We start from the raw sequence: 26,743 nt of genomic DNA, 5'->3' as shown, positions 1-26,743 counted from the left end.
CATGCGGAACTTAGCTACCAGTTTCTGCTCGGTGATTCTGCGTTGTGTGTCTTGAAGAACGTCTCCGCGAAGATCAGAGGCTGAATGTCCTTGACTGCTGAATTGTTCCCCGACTGGAAGGGAACATTCCTGCCTGGCCATGGTTGCATGGCGTCTGCATGGTCTCACCAATGTACACTTCGTAGTTGTAAAACGTAGTTGTAAAACAAAAACATAGAATCTAGACATATTCCCTATTCTGATCCGTGTTTGGTTCTAATAGATTCCTTACCTACCATCAATTTAATTAGGAACAATTTATTTCTAATTTAATACATTATTATTGTACTTTCTTCAACACATTGGATCAAAATCTTCCTTTCATTGCCCTAATTAAGCATCTCAATTCCATCTCCTGGAATTTAAACGTCTCCTTTCAATTATCAAAAACAAATAACTCTCAGAATCCTTTTAATGCTGCTTCTGTGATAGAAAATTATTAGAGCCAAATGAGTTCCATATTTGGCCCAAAAATATTAACATAGATATTTTCATTTCAGTTATACTTTTTTGAAGCTCATAAGGCACTGGCTTAGTGCCTGGCCTTCCTGTCTCAGGTATTCACATGAGTTGCTGACAAATGCATAGCTTTTGCTTGTGAGGTCACAAATAAGAGTCCAAAAGAAACAATAATCTACCACATAACTCTAACAGAGAAATCTGCTGCCAGTGACCATTATTTTATGATTTGGAATCTACCCAAGTATTTTCTGTTTGTCTTCAGGCGCAACCATGTTTTCGGCAGCCACCACCTGGTCTTAACGGCTCCAATTCTATCTGACAACCTGTGAAATCTTCCAGCTTGAATTGTAAATAGGATATGTCGGGCGCGATTTAACGGAAATGTTTCTAAATGCGGAAGCGAGCGTGAACTGCTGCGAGCTTCCCGATGCTCGGCCTGGCGAGACAGTCATCACAATAAAACATTAATTGTCCCACTTAACGAGGCCTCACGGGCTTCACGCCATACATCATGGTCCCTCCAGCTGATTCGCCCAGACCGCGCTCGTCAGCCCTCCGCTAACAAGGGAGAGCAGCATTTAGACCGTTCCTGCACAGCCAACCCCACTCAGCTCGCAGCCAAGTAGCCGAGATAACCAGCCCCACCATTCGGGGATGCTGAGCTGGGTAGACTACTCAAAGCGGTCGAGGTTAGATAGGATGCCCTGTTCTCCCAAGGATTAGCTAAAGGGCAGCCTGTGTTGCCTGGGAGGAAATGGCAGCGGCAGAAAGCTTGGGGAGCGTGACCAGGAGCACCGTCACCCAGTGCTGCAAGAAGGTCAATGACCTCCACTGGACCGCTTGTGTGAGTTTGCATTGGGCCCAATGAGAATGCGCCAGGCACAGCCCCCGCTCAGTACGGTTCCAGGCCCCAGCCCATCCATGTCCAGCAGTGCAGCCCATGCCACCCCATCCCTCCCCCATACCCCCCACCTCCCCCCCCCCCAATATGGCTCATGTTGCCAAGCCCCCTGCCCCAACCCCTGCACAACCCCCCAACCCCACAATGAACCATCTATGTGGCTAATGATGCCCCTTCGTGTCCCTACAGGAAACGTGGGCCCACAACCGACAGGAGAGGGCCCAGATGGGCAGCGGGTGTTGGACATTGGAATCCTCACCTCATACGAGGAACGGGCCCTGGAGGTCGTGGGAGTGGTCAAAGACAGAGCAGTGACAAACGTAGAGGTTGGCACACGGCGCAAATGTGAGGTTCCACACAGATGACCTGTCAACCATGAGTTATTAATGCTGCACAGAATGGCGCCAGCCCTTCCAGCCCCAGCAACCCCCCACCCCAACCCCCGCCTCCCAAGAGAGCACCTCGGAGGAGAGCTCCGAGGAGGCCACCATTATCGCGGCACAGCTATCAGCCCCACCCTCCACCAGTGCAAAGATACACACCTCGGTGGGCGATAGTAGGCTCCTGGGGCACATTCTGATGAGCACCACACAGCTGCTGATGCGCATCATGTGAAGGCAGGAACGGCCTGGTGAGACAACAGTGGGAGGTCTGCTGGATCCAGGAGCACAGCTGGATTCCAGTCTGATGCAGATGATAGGGTGTGGCCACGAAATTCAGAGGGGGATGTCAGCAACACTCCAGCAGGCCAATATTCGATTGGAGGAGTGCCAGAGGCTATGGGTGCAGGAGATAGTGCCAGCAATGCGTGACACCGATGCCAACACTGTTCGGGTGGTGACCGCAGTGGAGAGTCTGAATGGGGGTGTTCTAGACGTGGATCAGTCGGTGACGTCTATGTCTGAGCATCTCGGCAGCATGTCCCTGTCACTGGGAGACGTCACCCGATACCAACTGGACATTGATGAGGCACTGGGGAGCATCTCCCAGTCCCAGGTAGCCATAGCTGAGACACTATGGAGCATGTCCATGTCCCAGTTAGCCATAGCCGAGAAGCTATGCAGCATGTCCCAATCCCAGGTAGCCATAGCTGAGACGCTATGTAGCATCTCCCAATCCCAGGTAGCCATAGCCGAGACGCTATGCAGCATGTCCCAGTCCCAGTTAGCCATAGCTGAGACGCTATGCAGCATGTCCCAGTCCCAGGTAGCCATAGCCGAGACGCTATGCAGCATGTCCCAGTCCCAGTTAGCCATAGCCGAGACGCTATGCAGCATGTCCCAGTCCCAGTTAGCCATAGCCGAGACGCTATGCAGCATGTCCCAGTCCCAGGTAGCCATAGCCGAGACGCTATGCAGCATGTCCCAGTCCCAGTTAGCCATAGCCGAGACGCTATGCAGCATGTCCCAGTCCCAGGTAGCCATAGCCGAGACGCTATGCAGCATGTCCCAGTCCCAGTTAGCCATAGCCGAGAAGCTATGCAGCATGTCCCAATCCCAGGTAGCCATAGCTGAGACGCTATGTAGCATCTCCCAGTCCCAGGTAGCCATAGCCGAGACGCTATACAGCATGTCCCAGTCCCAGGTAGCCATAGCCGAGACGCTATGCAGCATGTCCCAGTCCCAGGTAGCCATAGCCGAGACGCTATGCAGCATGTCCCAGTCCCAGGTAGCCATAGCCGAGACGCTATGCAGCATGTCCCAGTCCCAGTTAGCCATAGCCGAGAAGCTATGCAGCATGTCCCAGTCCCAGGTAGCCATAGCTGAGACGCTATGGAGCATGTCCTAGTCCCAGGTAGCCATAGCCGAGACGCGATGCAGCATGTCCCAGTCCCAGGTAGCCATAGCCGAGACGCTATGCAGCATGTCCCAATCCCAGGTAGCCATAGCTGAGACGCTATGGAGCATGTCCCAGTCCCAGGTAGCCATAGCCGAGACGCTATGCAGCATGTCCCAATCCCAGGTAGCCATAGCCGAGACGCTATGCAGCATGTCCCAGTCCCAGTTAGCCATAGCCGAGACGCTATGCAGCATGTCCCAGTCCCAGGTAGCCATAGCTGAGACACTATGCAGCATATCCCAGTCCCAGGTAGCCATAGCTGAGACACTATGCAGCATATCCCAGTCCCAGGTAGCCATAGCTGAGACACTATGCAGCATGTCCCAGTCCCAGGTAGCCATAGCTGAGACGCTATGCAGCATGTCCCAGTCCCAGGTAGCCATAGCCGAGACGCTATGGAGCATGTCCCAGTCCCAGGTAGCCATAGCCGAGACGCTATGCAGCATGTCCCAGTCCCAGGTAGCCATAGCTGAGACGCTATGCAGCATGTCCCAGTCCCAGGTAGCCATAGCTGAGACGCTATGGAGCATGTCCCAGTCCCAGGTAGCCATAGCCGAGACGCTATGGTGCATGTCCCAGTCCCAGGTAGCCATAGCTGAGACGCTATGCAGCATGTCCCAGTCCCAGGTAGCCATAGCTGAGACGCTATGCAGCATGTCCCAGTCCCAGGTAGCCTTAGCCGAGACGCTATGGTGCATGTCCCAGTCCCAGGTAGCCATAGCTGAGACGCTATGCAGCATGTCCCAGTCCCAGTTAGCCATAGCCGAGACGCTATGCAGCATGTCCCAGTCCCAGGTAGCCATAGCCGAGACGCTATGCAGCATGTCCCAGTCCCAGGTAGCCATAGCTGAGACGCTATGCAGCATGTCCCAGTCCCAGGTGGGCATTGCCGAGGCGCTATGCAGGATGTCCCAGTCCCAGGTGGGCATTGCCGAGGCTCTGCAGAGCATGCCCCCGTCACTGGAAAGACGTATTTGAGTCTCAGATGGGCATTGCTGGGGTGCTCCAAAGCATGCCCCAGTCACTGATGAGCATCGCCGAGGGTGTTGAAACCATACTGCAGACATTGAGGAGCCGCCAGGGCTGGCAGAGCCAGATGGCGCAGGGGCAGCCAGGACTCCTCCAGCGGTCCCTCCATCCTGAGGTGAACCTCAGGGCCCTATAGGCATCGACCAGGAGGAGGTGGCACTGGGTGTTAACCTGGAGCCATTCTACCGAGTGGCGACGGCTGTTACCAGCTCCCCTGAATTCCACCCCCGTGCCAACAACGTGTTTCCGAGTCGGCAACAAGTACAGTGCGGTACAGCGGGGAATGTGCCACTGGCAAGTGTGCCAGGGACCCCGACCCTAGAGCCCCCAGAGACGTCCACCAGGGGCATCGAAGGCCACGGGACACGGTAAGCAGCAGACTGCCTCCACCTCTGATGTGCATCTTGGGGACACAATGGTAGAGAATGCACGTCGAGGATCACGGAGGGGAGGTTCACGGTTCAAGTGTAGGGGGAGGATCTGGGAGAGGTGGGGAGAGTGGGGTAGTTGGGGACACTTACGTAAATCATTCAAATCTGTTAACCTCGACCGATATGATGTATGTCACTTTCTTACCCTGGTACACCACGTGCAGGGTGTGGGCGAGCACTCAGCAGACGGGTTGGGGTTGCCCCAGGAATGGGACAATTTGGTCCATGGGTTGGCATGATGGACCGGCGGGCGCTGAGACACCCATCTCTCCCCCGTCCCCCACCAGCCCCCTTCCCCAAGCTTAGCCCAGGCAATGGCCGTCCAATGCCCCTGCCGCACCCCCACCGATGGTGGCCCACTCGACCGAAGCTGGCCTCCTGGTGACTCCCACTCCGAGCAGCGGGGGAGCAACTTCAGTGCCCCCGGGCTCTTTGCCCAGGAACGGAGATGGCTACTCACCTCCTCGGGTCCCCGCAACAGCCCTTCCGCCTGCTTCAGGTTTTTAAAAAGGAATCCTAATCGGCACTTGCGTGTCTACTTGCTGGGGATGTCGCTGGATCACGGGGGGACCATTAAATAGGGGGTCGTCCCATTCATTGTATGGAGATTGGGCTTAAGTGGTGATTATTGGTTTCTCGCCACATTAAGGTAGGATTCTGATTTCTGATTAGAGTGCAAACAGGTCGGCACCCGGCCGGGTTCTCGATTTTGGCCTCTCCCGCGATTTAGTTACTTATTTATTTTAAAATAATTTTATTCGCCACATTTTCGCCATACAAACGAGATACAGAAACAAAACAACCCAACAATATAAAAAAGAAAACAGTCCCCACCACAAACCACATCCCCTCCCCCCTCACCGGTCAACGGCCACTGACACCGAACACCGCTTTTCCGGTGGGCGACTGGTCGAACTTCACCTGAAGCTCCTTCCTCTTGGCCAAGAGGGTCAGAACCGGGTCTCCCGTGCACCTCCCAGCCACCTCCAGAATCTTCTCTATCAATTTTTGGCATTCCTCTCTCACCTCCTTGTCTACCTTAGCCTTGAACGAAATCACCTCCCCACTTCACTACTGTCTTCAGAGCGTCCCAAACTACCAACTGCAAAACTTCCCCCGTGCAGTTATACCCTACATAACCCTCGATCACCTTCCCGATCTTATCGCAAAAATCTGGTCCCCTAAAAAACCCCCACGTCCATTCTCCACCCCGGCCTCTGGGCCACCCCCTTCTCCAAAACCACATCCACCCAATGTGGCGCATGGTCTGAAATCAATATCGCTGAATATTCCTACCTCCTGACTCCAGCCAAGAAGGTATAGGTGGTCTGATTAGCAAGTTTGCAGATGATACTAAGATTGGTGGAGTGGCAGATAGTGAGGGGGACTGTCAAAGAATGCAGCAAAATATAGATAGATTGGAGAATTGGGCAGAGAAATGGCAGATGGAGTTCAATCCAGGCAAATGCGAAGTGGTGCATTTTGGAAGATCCAATTCAAGAGCGGACTATAAAGCCAATGGAAGAGTCCTGGGAAAAATTGATGTACAGAGAGATCTGGGAGTTCAGGTCCATTGTACCCTGAAGGTGGCTTGTGGGAGTTGGTATTAGGGGTATTACGGTATCCAGGTTGATGCTGTAAGACCATTGGTGTGGGAGGTACCTGAGACAGCAATATCATTGGTGAAGCCTGCCTGCTGGTTCCGTCCAGTAAGGCGGAGTATAAGAGCCTGTGTCTCCCTAGCAGCTGCATTCTGTACCTGCGCTGCTGGGGGGAAACATCTAGTCCAATAAAGCCTTCAATTGTCATCCAATCTCGCTTCTGGAGTCATTGATCGAGCATCGGTGGTCAAGAAGGCATACAGCATGCTTGCCTTCATCGGACGGGGTATTGAGTACAAGAGTCGGCAGGTCATGTTACAGTTGTATAGGACATTGGTTAGGCCACATTCGGAATATTGCGTGCAGTTCTGGTCGCCACATCACCAGAAGGATGTGGATGCTTTCGAGAGGGTGCAGAGGAGGTTCACCAGGATGTTGCCTGGTATGGAGGGTGCTAGCTATGAAGAAAGGTTGAGTAGATTAGGATTGTTTTCGTTGGAAATACGGAGGTTGGGGGGGGGGGGGACCTGATTGAGGTCTACAAAATTATGAGAGGTATGGACAGGGTGGATAGCAACAAGCTTTTTCCAAGAGTGGGGGTGTCAATTACAAGGGGTCATGATTTCAAGTTGAGGGGGGAAAGTTTAAGGGAGATGTATGTGGAAAGTTTTTTACGCAGAGGGTGGTGGGTGCCGGGAACGCTTTGCCAGCGGAGGTGGTAGAGGCGGGCACAATAGCATCATTTAAGATGCACCTAGACAGATATATGAATGAGCGGGGAACAGAGGGAAGTAGATCCTTGGAAAATAGACGACAGGTTTAGATAAAGGATCTGGATCGGCGCAGGCTGGGAGGGCCGAAGGGCCTGTTCCTGTGCTGTAATTTTCTTTGTTCTTTGTTTTTTGTTGTAATAATGCCTTCCCCACATGAAAAAGATTATTCTTGGACACCAGCTTGGGGGCGTTGATAACTGCATCTGCCATTCCCGCCGGCATGGTACTCCACCAGCCCCATGGTGGTGGCGGCCCTGAGGGTCTGGGGGCAATGGAGGAGAAATGTGGGAGCAGATGGAGCATCGGCCTGGTCCCCAATCTGTAATAATCCCCGGTTTGCCCCGGGAAGGATGGATGGAGGGTTTTGAAGATGGCAGAGAGCAGGGATTGAGAGGATGGGGGATATGTTTAAAGAGGGGTGCTTTCCTAGCCTGAGGGAGCTGAAGGAGAAACTTGGATTGGCGAGGGGAAACAAATTTAGGTACCTGCAGGCGCGGGACTTCCTATGTAGGTAGGTTTCAACCTTCCCGCTCCTAACACCAAGGGGGATACAGGACAGGGTAGTGTCCAGAGTGTGGGTGGGAGAAAGGAAGGTCTCTGACATCTACAAGGAACCCATGGGGTCAGAGGGGACACAGACGAAGGAGTTGAAGCGCAAGTGGGAAGAGGAGTTGGGACGCGAAATAGAGGACAATCTCTGGGCGGACACGTTGAGTAGAATCAACGCATCCACAACATGTGCCAGGCTCAGCCTAATACAATTCAAGGTCGTTCACCGGGCTCACATGACACTGACCTGGATGAGCAAGTTCTTTGGCGTAGAAGATAGGTGCGCAAGGTGTGCGGGAGGACCAGCAAAGCCATGTCCACATGTTCTGTACATGCCCAAAGCTTAGGGGATTCTGGCAAGGGTTTGCGGATGCCATGGCACGGTGTTAAAAACAAGGATGGCACCGAGTCCGGAGGTGGCGATTTTCGGAATGTCGGAAGATCCGGGAATCCAGGAGGAGAAAGAGGCAGTCGTTCTGGCCTTTGCTTCCCTGATAGCCCAGAGATGGATACTATTCGCTTGGAGGGACTTAAAGTCCCTAAAGTCAGAGACCTGGCTATCGGACATGGCGAGCTTTCTCTGTTTGGAGAAAATCAAGTTCGCCTTGAGAGGGTCAACGTTAGGGTTCGCCCGGAGGCGGCAACCGTTCGTCAACTTCTTTGCGGCAAATTAATCATCAACAGGAAGAGGGGGATGAGCAGTGGGTTAGCTTAGTTTAGAGTAGGGGGTTAGTAAAGGCGGAACCTGTAAGGGAGGAAGACGGCTTTTGCACTATGTTTATAAATTCATGTGCATTGTTTACTTTGTTGTTGTAAAACCATAAATACCTCAGTAAAATGTTTATTACAAAAAAAGAAAAAGATTATTCTCAAGTACACTTTACGTACCAGGCAAAAAACGAATACTCCCGTTCCCTCAGGTGCAAGAACCTCCGTGGGTCCACTCCTCTCATCTCTCTCATGAGCCCAGCCACGGCCTTTGCCCCCGCTGACTGGGCCAGCGGGCGTGGCTGAGACCTATCCACCTTCGGATCTTGCACCATAATCCAATCCTCCCCCCCCCACTATTAACTCATGGGTATCCAAGTCCGGAATGGCTGACAGCACCCTCTTCACAAGCCTCGCATGATCCTAGTTGGAGCCATTTATTCTCGCCAGTGCCATCAACCTTCCCTCTAATGCCCCCGACACTATCACAACCTTCTCCATCTGAAACCTGAATTGACAGATAAGTGGGAGTTAGAGTTATCTGCAGGGGTGAGGAATGCTGAGATTATTGGAAGCATAGCAAAAGATTTAAAATTGCAAGGGTTGTCAAATAGACCAAGTTGTTCAAAAATGAGGCAATTCAATTACAAATTACAAAGGGTAGCATGGTAGCACAAGTGGATAGCACTGTGGCTTCACAGCACCGGGTCCCAGGTTCGATTCTCCGCTGGATCACTGTCTGTGCGGTGTCTGCACGTTCTCCCTGGGTCTGTGTGGGTTTCCTCCGGGTGCTCCAGTTTCCTCCCACAGTCCAAAGACGTGCAGGTCAGGTGGATTGGCCATGGTAAATTGCCCTTAGTGACCAAAAAATTTAGGAGAGGTTATTGGGTTTGGGGGATAAGGTGGAAGTGAGGGCTTAAGTGGGTCAGTGCGGACTCGATGGGCCAAATGGCCTCCTTCTGCACTGTATGTTCTATGTTCTAAAGAAGAAAATTGGTAATGCAGGAAAAAGGAAAAGCTCAAGAAATAGAAATGAGAAAGCTTGAAAGGCAGGAAAAAGAAGCGAGAAGTAGAAATAAAGGAACTTGGGAGATGAGAAAACATGAATTAGAAAGGGAGACGTTAGAAAAGGAAGAAAGAGAAAAAGAAAGAGATAGAGATTTAAGTATAAAAGACTGATGGTTAAAGCAGAGACATTAGAACAGGTTGAGGAAGACCATAGTTCTAGAGAAGAGCCTAGTGGGGAAATGTTTAAATTTATACAAGTGCTTCCAAAGTTTGAGGAAAAGGATGTGGAAGCATTCTTTATTTATTTTGAAAAAGTAGCTAAACAGATGAAATGGCCAAAATAAATGTGGCCATTACTTTTACAAAGTAGACTGGTAGGTAGAGCTTGTGAGGTGCATGTGTTATTGTTGGAAGAGGTATCTGTAGATTATGATACAGTAAATAAAGCTATACTCAGTACATATGAGTTGGTTCCTGATTTGTACAGGTAGACATTTCGAAACACTAGAAAATAGCTGGGACAACTTATATTGAATTCGAGAGGGTAAAGCAAAATAATTTTTACCATTGGATATCGGAGTTAAAGATAGAGAGAACATAAAAAGCACTTAGGAAGGTGATTAACTTAGGAAACAAATTAAAGATTCACTTCCTTTTGTCATTAGGAAGCATGTTGAGGAACAAAAGTTAAAACTGCTAGGCAGGCAGCAGAGTGAGCTGATGATTATGATTATAGAGCCAAACATTTTTTATGTCATCCTTTTAAACAGGAGAAGGATAGAAGATGGGATGGAGAAAGGAAAACAAATAGTCAAGAAAGAGATGGAACAGTTGTGAATGGCCAGGAAATGTTACCGCAGATCAAAAGGGAAGGTGGAAGTGACATTTGGAGGCCCTAGTGTTTCCATTGTAACAAAATGGAACATATTCAGGCAAATTATTGGATACTAAATGGGAAACTAGTTGCAGCAGTAATAGGAAAGGTAGCACCTGAAAGGGAAATGACTGTTAAAACTGTAGCAGTGGTACAGATAAAACATGCTTCCTCCGAATCAATGAGAAAGGGAATAAGGTTCCAGATTGTTCAGAGAATTATTTGAGTACTGGTGAAAGAAGTCGAGCCATTGGAGATTCTGGAAGTTTTGTTTCAAAGCGAGAAATATTCCTACACTCGTCTATCAAAATTAATAAACAAATTATTATATTACAGGAGTGGATCAATTATTTACTGATGGTGGCTGATGATACAATTTGTATTCCAGATAGTTTTATGAAGGAAAAAGTGTTCATGGAAGGGATGAACCTGTTTCTTTGTGTAAAGTTAATTTAATAAGTAACTTTGTAAATGGAATTAATACAGTGAAAATTATTCCCAAATTACCTATTGGAATAATAGATTTCACCTGAAGTAATGATTTGACTTGTGGACAATTGTATTGCAACAGGCAGTTGGTCATGGTGATCTTACCAAACTTCTGAAAATTACTGATCTTAACAAACTTCTGGAAAGTGCGGCAAGTTTTGCAGGGAACAAGCAATTGAGTCATGTCGAAAATCAAGTTTCACATATGAAAGAGGAGTTTGCATGTGAAAAAAGAGAACTAATGAGAACAACTGAGAATCAGTCAGGGAAAGTGGAACATTTGACTGAGGATTATAATTGTCTAAAGGATAAACATGAAAAAACAAACTTAGCAAATCTTTACCTTCAGTTAAAACCTGGCGAACTTCAAGCATCAGAAGTATTTATTGAGTATGGCGAGAAATGCCTTGAACAAGAAAAGGAGTTTCTGGTAAATCAGAATACTTGGTTGAATGCAGAATTAAAAAGCAAAACTAACGAACCGTTAGAACCATCCGAAGAACAATGAGATTTTTGAACTTGAAAGCAAAATGGAGCAAATGACGAAGAAGATGGATGGTATGAAATGTCACAATTCTAAAGGTGTCCCTTGTAATAAAACCCATTGTTGAATAGTGACCAGATGAGCAAAGAACTGATCCAAGCCACATTACTGACGTATCAAAATTAGTAATGGACAATAAGGAACTCAACTGAACTCCTGCAACAGTGGAAATTAAGAATTGTCAACCAGAAGTACTGAAATTGCAAAATGATATTTCTGAGGTGTTGACCAGAAACACTGATTTGAAAATGCTTGTCAGTGTTACGACAAAAGATGTAGTAGTTGGAATAAAGGCAAGGTTTGCTGAGGACCATTCAAAATCTGTTGAAAACTGTACTGGGATGGCTCAGAAATTGTGCAGAAAAGTTGAGGGGTTAAAATGAACGATGAAACTTCAGAGAGAGGATGTGGTTCATCTGGCTCAAACAGAATTGATAATAACTCGTTTGAACTGGGACTGAGAGAATCAACTAGATCACGAAATGTTCAAAGAACAAAGCAAGAATACAAAAGCATTTTCAATAAATTCATTTAATTTACCTTAACAATATTACCGTGCTGATTGGCCATACTAAATTGCCCCTTAGTATCCAAAAGGTAGGTGTCATTGTGGGGATAGGGTGGGGAAATGGGCAGAGGTAGGGTGATTTTTCAGAAGGTTGGTGCAGAATTAACGAGCTGAATGGCCTTCTTCTGCACCGTAGGAATTCTATGATTCTCGAGCTTCTATGAAAATGCACTTGAGAGTGGAACTATACCTACAAGAGGCAAATCGGACAATTGCACTATAAACTTAAATGAAACATTATTTTCTGAGTTGAAAACAGAGGGAAAAAACAAGACTTGAGTTATGATAATATTATCATGTACAGCTCCGGTACATTGATTTTTTTTGTCTTGGGATACAACAATATAATTATGTAATATGACATTTAGAATTGTGAGCTAAGAAACATTTATTTGTATGATGTAATAAGTTACTTGGTTAGATATTTGTGATGGTGAATGTAGCACCAGTGTAAAAAAAATCTTCATTGTAATGCAGATTTCTTTCTTTTGAAGGTAGAGGTGTCAGGAAAACAGAGGTTATTTTAAAGGATCTATATTTGTATTGTTAAATATCAAAAATTGGTATAGTTTTAAGTGGGCTTAGTTTAGTTTCACTGTGTAAGGAAGCATAAACCTATCTTAAGACATATGATAGACAAAGGTGTCTCTATGTGTGAGGTTTTGATTTTAGCTCAAACTATGCTTCTATTGTTTTTGGCATGGAAAGGGCTATGGGGTGAAAAGTAAACAAGTTGGGAGGAGTATAAAGTCATTGCTTAGTAACCAGGGGCACCTTTAGGATGGAAAGGTGGTGTTGAGTGTAGTTTTAACTGAATATAGCAGTTGGTTTTAGAAGGCTAGAGAGGGAAATTCTCTCTCAGTTTTCAAGAAGAAGAGCTGGAGTAATGGTGAAGAAAACAACTGCAGGAAACTTGAAGAACAGCTCGACAAAGAAACTAGAAGATGAAGAGAAGTTTTAAGAAGTCTGAAGTTAAAGGAACAAAGAGGAACTGCCTTTAAACAGGATACTGTCTATGGAAATCTAAGTCAGACATGGTAAGAGAGGAGCTCATGAAGTTGGCTCCAGACAAACCATATATCTGAAGCAATTGTAACGTTCGATGTCCTTTTTTTTCAGTATTTGAAGCAATCATATTCTGGTGTGAACTGAATACCTGTGTTTATGTAGATTCTTAGATGCACGTTGCAATTCAAGATAAAGGAAACCTGAAAGGAGAGGTGGAAGACCTGGTGTAGCAGAAGCTTTGTTTGAAAGGATAGTTAGAAAACATGGAGTGGATTTTTTAATGCAAATAGCTGATGGAAAGCATTGTTTGAAAGAAGATTTCAAAATGTGTATTTTTGGGGGCAGCACGGTGGCGCAGTGGGTCAGCCCTGCAGCCTCATGGCGCCGAGGTCCCAGGTTCGATCCCGGCTCTGGGTCACTGCCCGTGCGGAGTTTGCACATTCTCCCCCTGTTTGCGTAGGTTTTGCCCCACAACCCAAAGATGTGCAGGCTAGGTGGATTGGCCACGCTAAAATTGTCCCTTAATTGGAAAAAATTAATTGGGCACTCTCAATCTTAGGGGGAAAAAATGTGTATTTTTGGAGTGGAGTTTGGAAACACATTGGTCACGGTTCAGAGTGGGGTGTTATTTTTGATAACTATATACCATGGTGAAGCTAAGAGCAGAGTAAAGGAGTATTGTATCACAATCAAACTTTTCATGTTTAATAATTGGTTCCCCTTGTTGTTAAAACTATTTAGCAATCCCGTGACTCTATCCCTCCCTGTATTCTAAAAAAACGTAAAAGTTAATAACTTCTGAGCCAGGTTCCTTTCTGGAATCTCCCCATTCACTAGTAACACCAACTGGGATCATAACACTTCTCGGCCTTTTGGCTAAGATGCACATAGGACCAAGCCCGAGTTCAGGTGTAAAACCTGTGCTTGCCAGTTTGGATCTAGTAGATCTTCCTTGTGGGAACCATGAATTGGATTCAATTTGAATTTGGATCGTTTTTTGGAGCAAGCAACCAGATGGATTAAGGGTATGCCCTGTCCCTTTGCACTTTGTAACTCTGAGACAGGAATACGTTTTTTTTTAAATCCCTATTTTTGGCCTATGGGTTCAGCCCACAGGATAGACTATTTGGTTCTTTGCCCATCCTTCGAATTACTTAAGTCACCAGGACCCACCTCAGTCCTTTTCCTGCCAAGTTAATTTAAACTAGCTCTGATCCTGGTAGCCAGGTCAAAACAAAGTGAGAGAACAAGCCCCTGATAAATACAAGGAAAACAAAATGCCCAATAGATTGAACTGCAAAGCTGGCGGTGACACCAGCTATTGTATAAATAGAACCTAAACCAGGGTCATACTTAAGACAGGAACAAAGCTAAAGTCAGATCAAACTATTCCAGATTTACACAACTCAAGTAATTGCATTAGTGCAAATGATGGAGAGATTAGATTTGCATCCACTAGAGTTCAGAAGAGTAAGAGGTGACTTGATCAAAGCCTTTAAGATCCTGAGGAGTATTGACAGCGTGGATAAGGAGGGTGTTTCTTCTTGACGGAGAATCTAGAACTGGGGATGCCTGTTTAAAACTAATGGATCGCTCATTTAAGGTGGAGATGAGGAGAACTTATTTTCTCTGTGTGTCTTGAGTCTCTGGAAATCTCTCCCTCGAAAGACAGTGAAAGCCAAGCCTGCGAATGCTTTTAAGGCAGAACCAGCTAGATTCTTGATTAGCCAGCGGGTGAAAGATTATTGGCGGTAGACAGGAATGTAGAGTTGAGGTTAAAATCATATCAGCCATGATCTTAATGAATGACAGAGTCGGCTCAAGGGGCTGAGAGACCTACTTCTGTTCATAGTTCATATGTTTGGACGTTTGCAGTACAAATAAATCTGTTGCCTCACAATTTTTCACAATGAGGATGCCCAACAAAGTTCGGTAATATAATTTCCTGACTCAAGAATAATTTTAGAAAATATTATTACATCAATATACAACCAATTATTCTCTTATCCAAGAGTACAACACTTTTCTAGCCTAACATTTTGGTGTGAAGAAAATTCTAATTAAGCATTACGCTCTATTCAACTATGATGTGGAGATGCTGGTGTTGGACTGGGGTGGGCACAATAAGATGTCTTACAACACCAGGTTAAAGTCCAACAGGTTTGTTCCGAATCACTAGCTTTTGGAGCCCAGTGCCTTACTCCTGAGGAATCCTTCACATCCCACCCAATCCCCTCAGGGCCTACGACACCCCACCTACCTGCCTCTCACTTACACCCCTCCCTCCACCAATTCCCAACACCTGTATTGTTCTCTTTGACCAGGAGCCTTGCATACATGCCATCAGCTACAGATACCCCATAGAACTCGCCTCCATGCACCTCACCTTGTCCTTTCTGACAAGGTGGTCCATAACAGATGTCGTGCCAGAAGACTGAAGGGGACAACCCTGACCTGCACGTGCAGACCCCTGCGGGGCAGAGGGCAATGGAGCTAGTGGGCGAGGCTAAGGAAATGGCAGCGTCTGAAATGGAGTTCGGCATATGGCAACCAAGTGAGACTCCAATGCAAAGCTGATGTCCCTATGGCAAGTGAGTCAACCCTCTCCCACAGAACAGTACATCCATGTCTCTTTTCTTTTGTCTTGCAGGATCACCAACAGGTGAGGCTGGAGCGTCTGGGATCGCTGCCCCCCCCAACCACATCTGGCGTGCACTTCACACACACTGCAGCACATCAAGTAGAGGCAGAAACACTCAAGGGAGCGGATGATCGGAGGGCTGTCTAACGCAGGAAACAGCTGTAGTCTGGACAGGTGTCATGCGTCTGGAAAGTATGATCCCATCACTGGGTAGAGATGCAGACACAGAACCAGGGTATATAGGAGGGGGTGTCGGCAAATATCTAGCACCTGCAGTTGCAACTGGAGGAGTCCAACTGCCTTCAGGCTAGGGAATGGTGCCGACAATGCATGGTACCCAGGCCAACACTGAAATGGTGGCATTCACGGTGGAAGGCTTGGGCCAAGAAGTCAGGGCCATAGGTCAAGATGTCCAAAGCTCAGGAACACTGTGCGGTCAATGGCTGAGGCGCAGGGTGGGAGAGCCCAGTCACAGGCAGCAATGTCCTGGATCCACATGGACATTGCTGTGGCTCTTCAGAGATTGACCCAGTCACAAAGGGCCATGGCTAAGGGCATCGGCCGGGCGCTGACTAATCTTGGTCAGTCACAGAAGGACATGTCACAGTCTCAGAGGAACATGGCACAAGGCAGTGAGGGACCTGTCTCACAAGACCCAGACGCAGTGCTCCGTGGTTGAGGACATCGAAAATGTGGCTCAGACTAGGGCTGGTCTCCTGTACTGCAAGGTGACGGTGGAGCCTCAGAAGTCACCTCAGTCTAACTCCTGTCCCATGGAGAAGCCCGAGGCCACCGAGCACCCTGATGGAGGAGGAAGTGATGAGGCTCATGCCAGTGCCTCCCGCAGGGGAGGTGCTGCAACACTTCAGCTCTTCCAAATCCCCCCCACCAGATACTAGCACATCTGATGGGCAGTGGGCAGAATAGGGTGACACGACATCACTTGTGACACCCGAAAGGCAGCCAGGCTCATCCAGGTCCAGGCCCTCCGGAGGACAGCTGTATCACAGGTCATGGGGTGAGACACACTACAGATCAGAGGGTGAGACACGCAGCATAATAATAATCTTTATTGTCACAAGTAGGATTACATTAACACTGCAATGAAGTTACTGTGAAACGCCCCGAGTCGCCACATTCCTGCGCCTTTCCAGGTACACAGAGGGATAATTCAGAATGTCCAAATGACCTAATTTGGGACTTGTGGCAGGAAATCGGAGTAAACACGCAGACACAGGGAGAATGTGCAGACTCTGCACAGATAGCAACCCAAGCCGGGAATCATACCTGGGACACTGGCACTGTGAAGCAACAGTGCTAACCACCGTGCTACCTACCATGCCGCCCATGCCACCTCCACGTCTGATCTGGGTTTAACACCTAAAAGGAGTAGTAGGCGCCGTAAAATAAGAAAGTTAGAGAACACTTAATTTGGCACAGGTGTGGCACATTGGTGATAGTGAGGGGTTAGGGCACAACAATGTATATAGTCACTTTTACTCACAGTCTGACCTGCCTATAACCTCTGATGGGTGTGAGGGATGAGCTGGGCCTGGGTGTAGAGGGTGTGCCAGATGTGGGGTGTGGTGGGTGTGGGGGCTGGGAGAATGATGCCTGGAGGATGGAGCAGGCAAGTCCGCCATGACACAGAAACGTCCCACCTGGTGTCATCCTCACAGAGAAGTGATAGGGCACAGGGCCAGAAATGTGAGCTCACCTTGTATGACAGCTTACCCAGTGAGTGAGCCCTAACCGTGCACCATCTCTTGACTTTCCCCCACTGCCCCCCACCAACTGGCAAAGAATTAAATAGGCCCGAGATAAATTGTCCAGGATGCATACAGGGGCGAGCAGGGCGGACAGGGCGGACAGTGACCCTAAATGCAGGAGCCAGACGATGAGAAGCACCAGAGCTCAACTCATACCAAGTCGTTATCGTCCTCTGTCAATGGACAAGACCCGCTGATACTGCCAACCCAGGGCCAACACCATGCTACAGGACCTCCGAGGGGGGAGGTGGAGTTGTGGTAGTAGGAAGGAGTAAGGTTGAGGGACAGGGAAGGTGGAGTGAGTGGCTGAGGGACAGGGGCTGAGGCTTAGGGGAGGTGGTGAGGGGCTGAGAGTTGGGGAAGGTGGTGTGAGGGACTGAGGGATACGGAAGGTGGTGTGAGGGGCTGAGGGATAGGGAAGGTGGTGTGAGGGGCTGAGGGTTGGGGAAGGTGGTGTGAGGGGCTGAGGGTTGGGGAAGGTGGTGTGAGGGGCTGAGGGATAGGGGAGGTGGTGTGAGGGGCTGAGGGATAGGGAAGGTGGTGTGAGGGACTGAGGGATAGGGAAGGTGGTGTGAGGCTGAGGGACAGGGAAGGTGGTGTGAGGGGCTGAGTGTTGGGGAAGGTGGTGTGAGGGGCTGAGGGACAGGGAAGATGGTGTGAGGGGCTGAGGGTTGGGGAAGGTGGTGTGAGGGGCTGAGGGATAGGGGAGGTGGTGTGAGGGGCTGAGGGATGGGGAGGTGGAGTGAGGCTGAGGGACAGGGAAGGTGGAGTGAGACTGAGGGATAGGGAAGGTGGTGTGAGGGCTGAGGGTTGGGGAAGGTGGTGTGAGGGGCTGAGGGATAGGGGAGGTGGAGTGAGACTGAGGGATAGGGAAGGTGGTGTGAGGGGCTGAGGGATAGGGGAGGTGGTGTGAGGGGTTGAGGGATGGGGAGGTGGTGTGAGGGGCTGAGGGATAGGGAAGGTGGTGTGAGGGGCTGAGGGATAGGGGAGGTGGTGTGAGGGGTTGAGGGATAGGGGAGGTGGTGTGAGGGGCTGAGGGATAGGGAAGGTGGTGTGAGGGGCTGAGGGACAGGGAAGGTGGTGTGTGGGGCTGAGAGTTGGGGAAGGTGGTGTGAGGGGCTGAGGGATAGGGGAGGTGGTGTGAGGGGCTGAGGGATAGGGGAGGTGGAGTGAGGCTGAGGGACAGGGAAGGTGGAGTGAGACTGAGGGATAGGGAAGGTGGTGTGAGGGGCTGAGGGTTGGGGAAGGTGGTGTGAAGGGCTGAGGGATAGGGGAGGTGGAGTGAGACTGAGGGATAGGGAAGGTGGTGTGAGGGGCTGAGGGTTGGGGAAGGTGGTGTGAGGGGCTGAGGGTTGGGGAAGGTGGTGTGAGGGGCTGAGGGACAGGGAAGAGATGAGCGATTATGGGGAAGGGTGTTCGGGGGGCTGTGTGTGGAGAGGTGAGAGGTGGGACAGGTCTGCAGAATTGCCGATGGCCATGCTCCTTAGTTGGCAAATTGGGAGGTGATGAGGTTGTCCAGTGTGCACATTGGTCCAGATCACACATTGGGCGGCCTGTGGTGCCAACCCAGACTCCACACCTGGTTCTTCCTGGATATACTCCTCATTCTCCTAATCAAATGAGGTCTAGCATTCGTCCTCTTCCTCCAGCATGTTGTTCCTCTGTTGCGCCTCTTTGGGCTATATTGGAGAACCCCACCAGAGCAGTCCAGATCTGGAATTGCATTTTCAGGAGGCGAAGCACCATCTAATGGCACTTCTGGTTGATGCAAGTGCATCATTATAATGGGCTTCCGCATTGACCTGGGGCCTCCAGCCAGTCATCATTTTCCATGACTTCAGTGGGTAACCCTTGTCATCCAACATCTAACCCCTCACCCGAGGGGGGCGACTTGAAGGTGCTGGGAACCTCAGAGTGTGACAAGGTGAAAGTGTCATGCACGCTACTTGCATATCGGGCGTAAACGTGGATGATATGCAATAGGTGGTCGCATATCAACTGCACAGTGCAACCCCTTCCTATTGATGAAGGGCTCCCCCCAATGAACCAGTGCTGATAGGGGGACATGCGTGCCATCGGTCACCTCCTGGACCTGGGGCATGCCAGCGATAGCGCCGAATCCTGCTGCCTGGGCATCCTGGTAGGCCTGGTCCAGACTACAAGTAATATAGTCCGATGTCAGGGCGCAGATGGCACCCGTCACATCACGGATGCATCTGTGTGCGGACATTTGCGAGATCGCACACAGGTCCCGGTCCGAGCCCTGGAAAGATCCAAAGGCATAAAATTTCAGGGCAACTGTCAAACTGACGGCCACTGGGAGCGGGTGTCTTCCTCCAAGCACTCGTGATGCCAGGTGTGCCACCACCTGCCACAGGCGGGACACAGTCTCACTGGTTATCCGAAGTCTGCAGCTCCTTGAAGGACAGGCCTCCCCCCCGGATGTTGGATGGCCAGAACTTGGTCCTCACCAGCTGGTGCCAGTGGCAAGCTCCTCTTGTGCAGGGTCTTCCCTGTGCTGGCCCTGCTCCTCCAGACTCCGTGCATCCACAATGGCAGTTGGTGGATCAGTCACTAAGTGCTGATGCTATCCCTCTCCACCTATCGCTTATGACGTACTTGAATGTAGACACCGACCCGACACAGCGACACGAATGCAATTGGCATTGATTTGATCGGACTTTTGAGGAAAACTAACCTGTCACGCTGTGCAAAGCAGAAGGAAAAATTGAAACGTTTTCCTCCGTTTCCTAGCATCTCTTAAAAAGCAAACACGCAACTTGGACCGGGATTGCTGTTGAACAGGCACGGTTCCTACTGAAGAGGCGTTAGTAGGTAATCAGGTTAAAGGAGTTGAGTTGATCTAATAAAGCAAGCATCCTCAGTATTTTGCTTTGAATAAAACAAAGCCCTGTGTCGATAGAGATAAACATGAGCAATGTACTCTCCGATCTTCTTGTCAGAGAAATCCATGTGAAGCAGAAGGAACCAGTTCCCACTTTCGCTACACAGCATAAATCTGTGGGGAATTAACAATACTCTGTGCGTTAACTGTTGCATGTTATCATCCAAGTTTTATGGCAGTTTTGTACTGTAATCGCTGTGGCCGTCCTGTTTACAGTCCTTCTGCCACACTCTCGATCAATTTCACTGAATGAAATTGCCAATATCACTTTGTTCATCATCTCTGCTCGCCTTTGCTTCTGAACGGGCCCCTCGCACTGTTTTGAGTTTAACCCCCGCATGCCATAAATGCAGTTTGCTGTTGTATGATTCGATTGAAATTAACCAAAAGTTTAGCATAGTCCATGGATTAAACCTATGAAATGCCTGAACAGGATAATATTGTAATGGGTTACACCGACCAAGGCAAGTTATTTTTGATGTATATGAAATGAATAACCCGCTATTGGATTTCAAATTTACAGCACGGTAGCATAGTGGTTAGCACAGTTGCTTCACAGCTCCAGGGTTCCAGGTTCGATTCCCAGCTTCGGTCACCGTCTTTGTGGAGTCTACACGTTCTCCCCGTGTCTGCGTGGGTTTCCTCCGGGTGCCGGTCCGGTTTCCTCCCACAATCCAAAAATGTGCAGATAAGCTGAATTGGCCATGATAAATTGCCCTTAGTGTCCAAAAAGGTTAGGTGGGGTTACTGGGTTACCGGGATAGGGTGGAGGCATGGGCTTTGGTGCCTTTTCCAAGAGCCGGTGCAGGCTCGATTGTCTGAGTGGCCTCCTTCTGCATTGCAAATTCTATGATTCTATAAAGGGAGTATAATTTTAGCGTGTGATATGTAATGTTGTACCATTAATAATGGCCCGCTAATGCATTTATGTTATTGAATACAGTATTTTATTAGAATGAATTTAAAATGATAAATGAGTATTATTACTTCAAGATCAGGTATTAATATTTTGCATGAGACACAGTGAACACTATCTGAAATCAATTAACTTTGCTGCAAAGTGGGGAAAGTTAATGCATGTTATGGTAACACAATGAATGTTTTTTTTCAGGCAAATAAAATACATCATGGCTACCAACCCTGAAGATAAAGCACTTCCTAAAGCTGTGCCAGATCAAGAAGAGTTCAGCCCAGGTGATGAATCTCTGGTAACAGATATTGAAGAAAATCACATTCCAACTGTTGCTGAATTTGCAGAAGAGGTGGAAAACATTTCAAGGAAAATTTCTACTGCAAGTGGATCATCAGCTGTGTTTGCTGCAGATAAAGAATTCAGGAAAACAAAATATACATCTTCAAAGAGGAGTCTTTCTCTTACCAGTGGAAGACTACTGGATCGAGAAGATGAAGAAAGGAGGTTATCTAATTATGTATCTTCAAAGAGAAGTGCTTCTCTTATAAGCGCGACAATTTCCTTCGACGGAGAAGACCGTAGAAGCTTTGATCAAAATCTGAAGAATTGGATCATGATTAAAACTGAAAAATTGAAGATGAGCCAGAAGTGGATGACAGTCATGATTTTCAACAAGTGTCAACGAAAAGTACTTTTGGAAAAGGAATAATTTTGCACACAGCAAACGAATCGGATGCCACTACACATGCAGCTGCAAAGAGAAAGGTCTCAATTGCAGAAAGTGTAATGGTTGAACATGGCAATAAGATTCCAATGGGAAAGAGAATCTTTGATAATGCACTCGAGGAATCTGATACAGAATCCACTGGGGCAACTTCAAAGAGTAAAGGATTTTATGTCTCTGCAATTCATGATCCAGCCATGCCTAAATCCAGGTTGGAAACTAAAAGAGCTTCTTTTCAGACTTCAGAAATTGGGGGTCTTTCAGTCGATGACACAAAGGATGATGAGGATGAAAGTGAAGGAGAGAAGCTACTTTGGAAGAGAATGTTTGAACGAAAAGTAGCAAAGCGATTGCTAAATTTACAGGAACAGAAGGCAATACTCCTCAAAAAGCGTAAGCATGAAAAAACTATTCTGGAAAGGAAGGTCCCACTGGATTTATTGTCAAAGGAGTGGTTCAATGAAAATAATGTAACAGTACAGATTCGTCTCTACCTCTTGCAAAAGTTGTTACCTACTCTGATTCTGGGCCTAGAGAAGCTACTGATGGAAGTTGGAAAAAATCGTTTGACTGTGATGGAGACACCACATCCTTACTTTAACCCAATTAATTTCTTGGCACAATATCTGATGAGAAATAATCCACGGTTCTGTGACCTTCCAGAGGGAAATCCATATGTGCACGGCTTGAAGCATGTAGTGGAACAGCTAAAAATTCATGTTGTTGACATCAGAGATAACAGGCAGGATATTGCTTTTCAAATTACCTACTTTGCAGTAGATCATTAATCTGCATAACCATGTGTTTCTTCCAATCACCTGTAAAGATTTTATCTAAGTTTGCTGATGATACAAAGCTAGGACGGAATGTAAGCTGTGAGGAGGACACAAGGAGGCTGCAAAAAGATAATATATATATACACACAGATGAACTGAGTCGGTAATCAAGTGGCAGATGGAGCATAAGATAAAGTAAGATAAGATAAGAACTAGGAGCAGGAGTAACCCATCTGGCCCCTCAAGCCTGCTCCGCCATTCAATAAGATTATGGCTGATCCTTTTGTGCACTCAGCTCCACTTACCCATCTCTTCACCAAAACCTTTTATTCCTTTACTGTTCAAAAATCTATCTACCTTTGCCTTAAAAACATTTAATGAGGTGGCCTCAACTGCTTCACTTGGCAGGGAATTCCACAGGTTCATGACACTTTGAGTGACTAAGTTCCTCCTTAACTCAGCCGTAAATCAGCTTCCCCTTATATTGAGGCTATGCCACCTAATTCTAGTTTATTATGTGAGGAGCTATGAGGTTATTCACTCTGACCATAAGAATAGTAAAGTGGAATATTTTTTAAAAGGCATGAAAAGTGCAAATGTTTTTATTTCTTTATTGTTTCACGGAGTGTGAATGTCACTGGTAAGGCCAGCATTTGTTGCCCATCCTTAATTATCTTCAAACTGAGTGGCTTGCTAGGCCATTTCAGAGAGCAGGTAAGAATCAACCACTGTGGATCTGAAGTCACATGTAGGTCAGACTGGGTAAGGACTTTAGATTTCCTTCCCCAAATGACCCAATGAGATTTTACGACAATTGGTGATAGGTCCATGGTCGCCAGTACTCGGACTGGCTTTCATTTCCAGATTTATATTAATGTGAATTTTACTTCCACCAGCTGCTGGCATAAACCCATGCCTCCAGAGCATTAGCCTGGGCCTCTGGATTACTAGTCCAGTCCTCCAGAGAAACCTACAGAGAGAAAGTTTAGAGAGATTTGGATGTACTTGTACAATGAACACAAAAAGTTAGCATGCAGGTATAGCAAGCAATTTGGAAAGCAAATGGCATGTTGATCTTTATTGCAATGGGATTTGGATACGAGAATAAATAAGTCTTGTTACAATTACATGGGGCACTAGTGAGACTGCACATGGAATACTTTGTGCAGTTTTTGGCCACATTGAAGGAAGGATATACCTGCATTGGAGGCAGTACCATGAAGGTTCATTAGAATGGTCCCTGTGATGACAGAGTTGTCCTATGATGAGTCAGTAAATAAATTAGGTCCATATTTTCCAGAGTTTAGATGTATGAGAGGCCATCTCATTGAAACATTCAAGATTATGAAGGGACTTGACACATTATCTTCTGGGAGGTTGTTTCCCCTGGCTAGGGAATTGAGAATAGCGAGGCGCAGTCTCAGGACGAGGGGATAACCATTTAGGACTGAGATGAGGAGAAATACCCTCACTCAAAGCTTCATGAATCGTTGGAATCCTTTACCCCAGAGGTTGAGGACACACCCTCATTGAGTATACTTAAGACTGGGATCGACAGATTTTTTTTCTGTTTGGGAATCAAATTATACCAGGAGTCAGTGGGAAAGTAGAGTTAAGGCCAAAAGTCAGACATCATCATATGGAATGGCAGAGCAGGCCAGATGGACCTTCAGGTCTTCTGATCCAATTTTACGATCTTATCAAGTTCTTGATCCATGGCTTCCCAATTTTGTTCCCAGTGTTACCCCATTTAACACTTCAAGCTTAGTGTGACCCAAGAGTAGAAATTTAGGGGTACGAGTGCCGTTGAGTGCAGGGAGTGGGGTAGACTTCAGACAGATGGCTTATGCAATCATATTGTGCATAACACTTGATGCTATGTAATCCCTCTCACAACATTTTTAAGACGGTGCATAGGCCAGACTTTTGTTTCTGTAGCTAATTATTCCTGGAGCATTTGACAAAGAGTCATCGGACTCGAAACATTAGCTCTTTTCTCTCCCTACAGATGGTGCCAGACTTGCTGAGATTTTCCAGCATTTTCCCTAATTATTCCTGGATCAGGTTGCTAGTCTGTTGCCAGGTGCTTATAACTTGAGGGACATCACATCGCTTCAAGCATGACGCTATGTAATAATAATAATAGCTTATTGTCACAAGTAGGCTTCAATTAAGTTACTGTGAAAAACCCCTAGTTGCCACATTCCGGCACCTGTTCGGGCAGGCCGGTGCAGGAATTGAACCCACGCTGCTGGCATTGTTCTGCATTGCAAGCCAGCTATTTAGCCCACTGTGCTAAACTAGCTTCTTGTAATAACCTCGAATACAAATTTGATATATGGTAAATTCTACATTGTAATTTGGACTCATGTATAATTAACTCGTTATATTTCTCTTTATAACTCTCCACAATTCTTAGCTACATAAAATCTTGAAGTTACATTTCTGCATGTGCAGGACAATTGATTATATGTGACTGTAAGTTACACACAGAACCAGATGTCATGGTAGTCACCACAATGGGGCTTTAGTTATACACAATTAAAATTTCAGTGTGACATAGACATAGAATTTACAGTGCAGAAGGAGGCCATTCGGCCCATCGAGTCTGCACCGGCTCTTGGAAAGAGCACCCCACCCAAGGTCCACACCTCCACCCTATCCCCATAACCCAGTAACCCCACGCAACACTGAGGGCAATTTTTGGACACTAAGGGCAATTTAGCATGGCCAATCCACCTAACCTGCACATCTTTGGACTGTGGGAGGAAACCAGAGCACCCGGAGGAAACCCACGCACACACGGGGAGGATGTGCAGACTCGGCACAGACAGTGACTCAAGCCGGAATCGAACCTGGGACCCTGGAGCTGTGAAGCAATAGTGCTATCCGCAATGCTACCGTGCTGCTGACATATGGTCATAAAGATTTTTCCTCTCCAACAAAAATATTATACCTCATAAAACTTTTCGTACTCATGAATTTTATATAATTATTGAAACTGCATGTGTTTATTTCTCAGATTCAGACTCATTTGCAAAAACTTTGACTATTGTAATGACAGAAGTGGTAGCAAGTTTGTTGCATTTATCTTAATACCAGGTTGTGTGTTTGTACTGGTTTGCCATTGATATATGGATGTAAGTGGTGAAGGTGGTGGTGGGGAGGTGGCAAGACAACATGGGCCTTGGAAGTTGAATGATTTGCAGCAAAGGGACCTGGAAGAACGAGATCAGGACAAGCAGAGGGTGATGAGTGGATTGGGGATTGTGGTCATGGGAAGGCATTTGTGAGCTCAGCTGTCGGGACTGGAGGTGAACAATTGGGAGTTGAGATGGGCCGTGATGGATTAGGGAAGCAGTGATTGCAGGTCAGCCAGGGAAATTGGATTATTCAACTGGGGTCAAGAGGTACACCCGTAACCCCACCTACTTGACTTTCTTGTTCCAGGTTATTTGTAGGGTTAATTTCCTGAGCAAACTTCATTATCATGCTGGTTGCCTTGGGCACACCAATGCCGGGTAACTTGGCGATTTATTTGCGAATACAAAGGGCCTTAATATCTTAGGTGTAGACAAAGGACACCTCTTGCTTTCTCTTACCTAATATGGCAGTTGCTGCCTTCAGTTCAGAGTGTGCCCACTCTTCCTGCCCACCATTTTTGAGGTCTGAGTATGCCCTGTAGTGTAATCAGGGCCGGCCCAAGGTACCGGCAACTCGGGCAGTCGCCCGGGGTGCCATGTGCTAGGGGGCACCAGAGACTCGGGTCCCGCGCATGCGCAGTTGGGCCGGTGTCAACCAGCGCGTGCGCGGTGGCCGCCCTCCCCCAGGGCGGCCCCTCCGCCCCCCCTCCGGCCGCCCTCCCCTCGGCCCCGCCCCCCGCCTCGGCCCCCCCCTCCCGCGCCCCCCCCGATCCCCCCCCCCCGGCCCACCCCCCCCGAAGGGTGCTGAAGTTCAGCTTGCCCGGGGCGTCAGCAACCCTAGGGCCGGCGCTGTGTAATGAGAAATGGTCATTAAGCATCTCAAATTCTCGACCCACATCTTTACATCAGTTTAAATTTGGATTGATTTCTGAGTTAACTGAATTCCAATTCCACTATGAATATTCTGGGGGTTACTATTGACCAGAAACTGAACTGGACCAGCCATACTAGAAGAGCAAGTTAGAGACTGGGAATTCTGTGTCTAGTAA

At 47.8% G+C, this 26,743-nt stretch overlaps 1 protein-coding gene across 1 annotated transcript in view; it reads left to right on the top strand.

Moving 5' to 3' along the window:
- The first annotated feature begins 19,932 nt into the window (after window positions 1-19,932).
- LOC119975270 (EF-hand calcium-binding domain-containing protein 5-like) overlaps window positions 19,933-26,743 on the top strand; it is a 223,194-nt gene continuing 216,383 nt past the window's right edge. The window contains exons 1-2 of the mRNA XM_038814978.1: window positions 19,933-20,068; window positions 21,250-22,517. Of these exons, the coding sequence (XP_038670906.1) occupies window positions 21,838-22,517 (680 nt within the window). The 5' untranslated portion in view covers window positions 19,933-20,068; window positions 21,250-21,837. The remainder of the gene's footprint in view (window positions 20,069-21,249; window positions 22,518-26,743) is intronic.

This window comes from Scyliorhinus canicula, chromosome 12 (genome assembly GCF_902713615.1).
Source record: "Scyliorhinus canicula chromosome 12, sScyCan1.1, whole genome shotgun sequence".
Taxonomy (NCBI): domain Eukaryota; kingdom Metazoa; phylum Chordata; class Chondrichthyes; order Carcharhiniformes; family Scyliorhinidae; genus Scyliorhinus; species Scyliorhinus canicula.
This window is presented reverse-complemented; position numbering and strand designations above follow the sequence as displayed.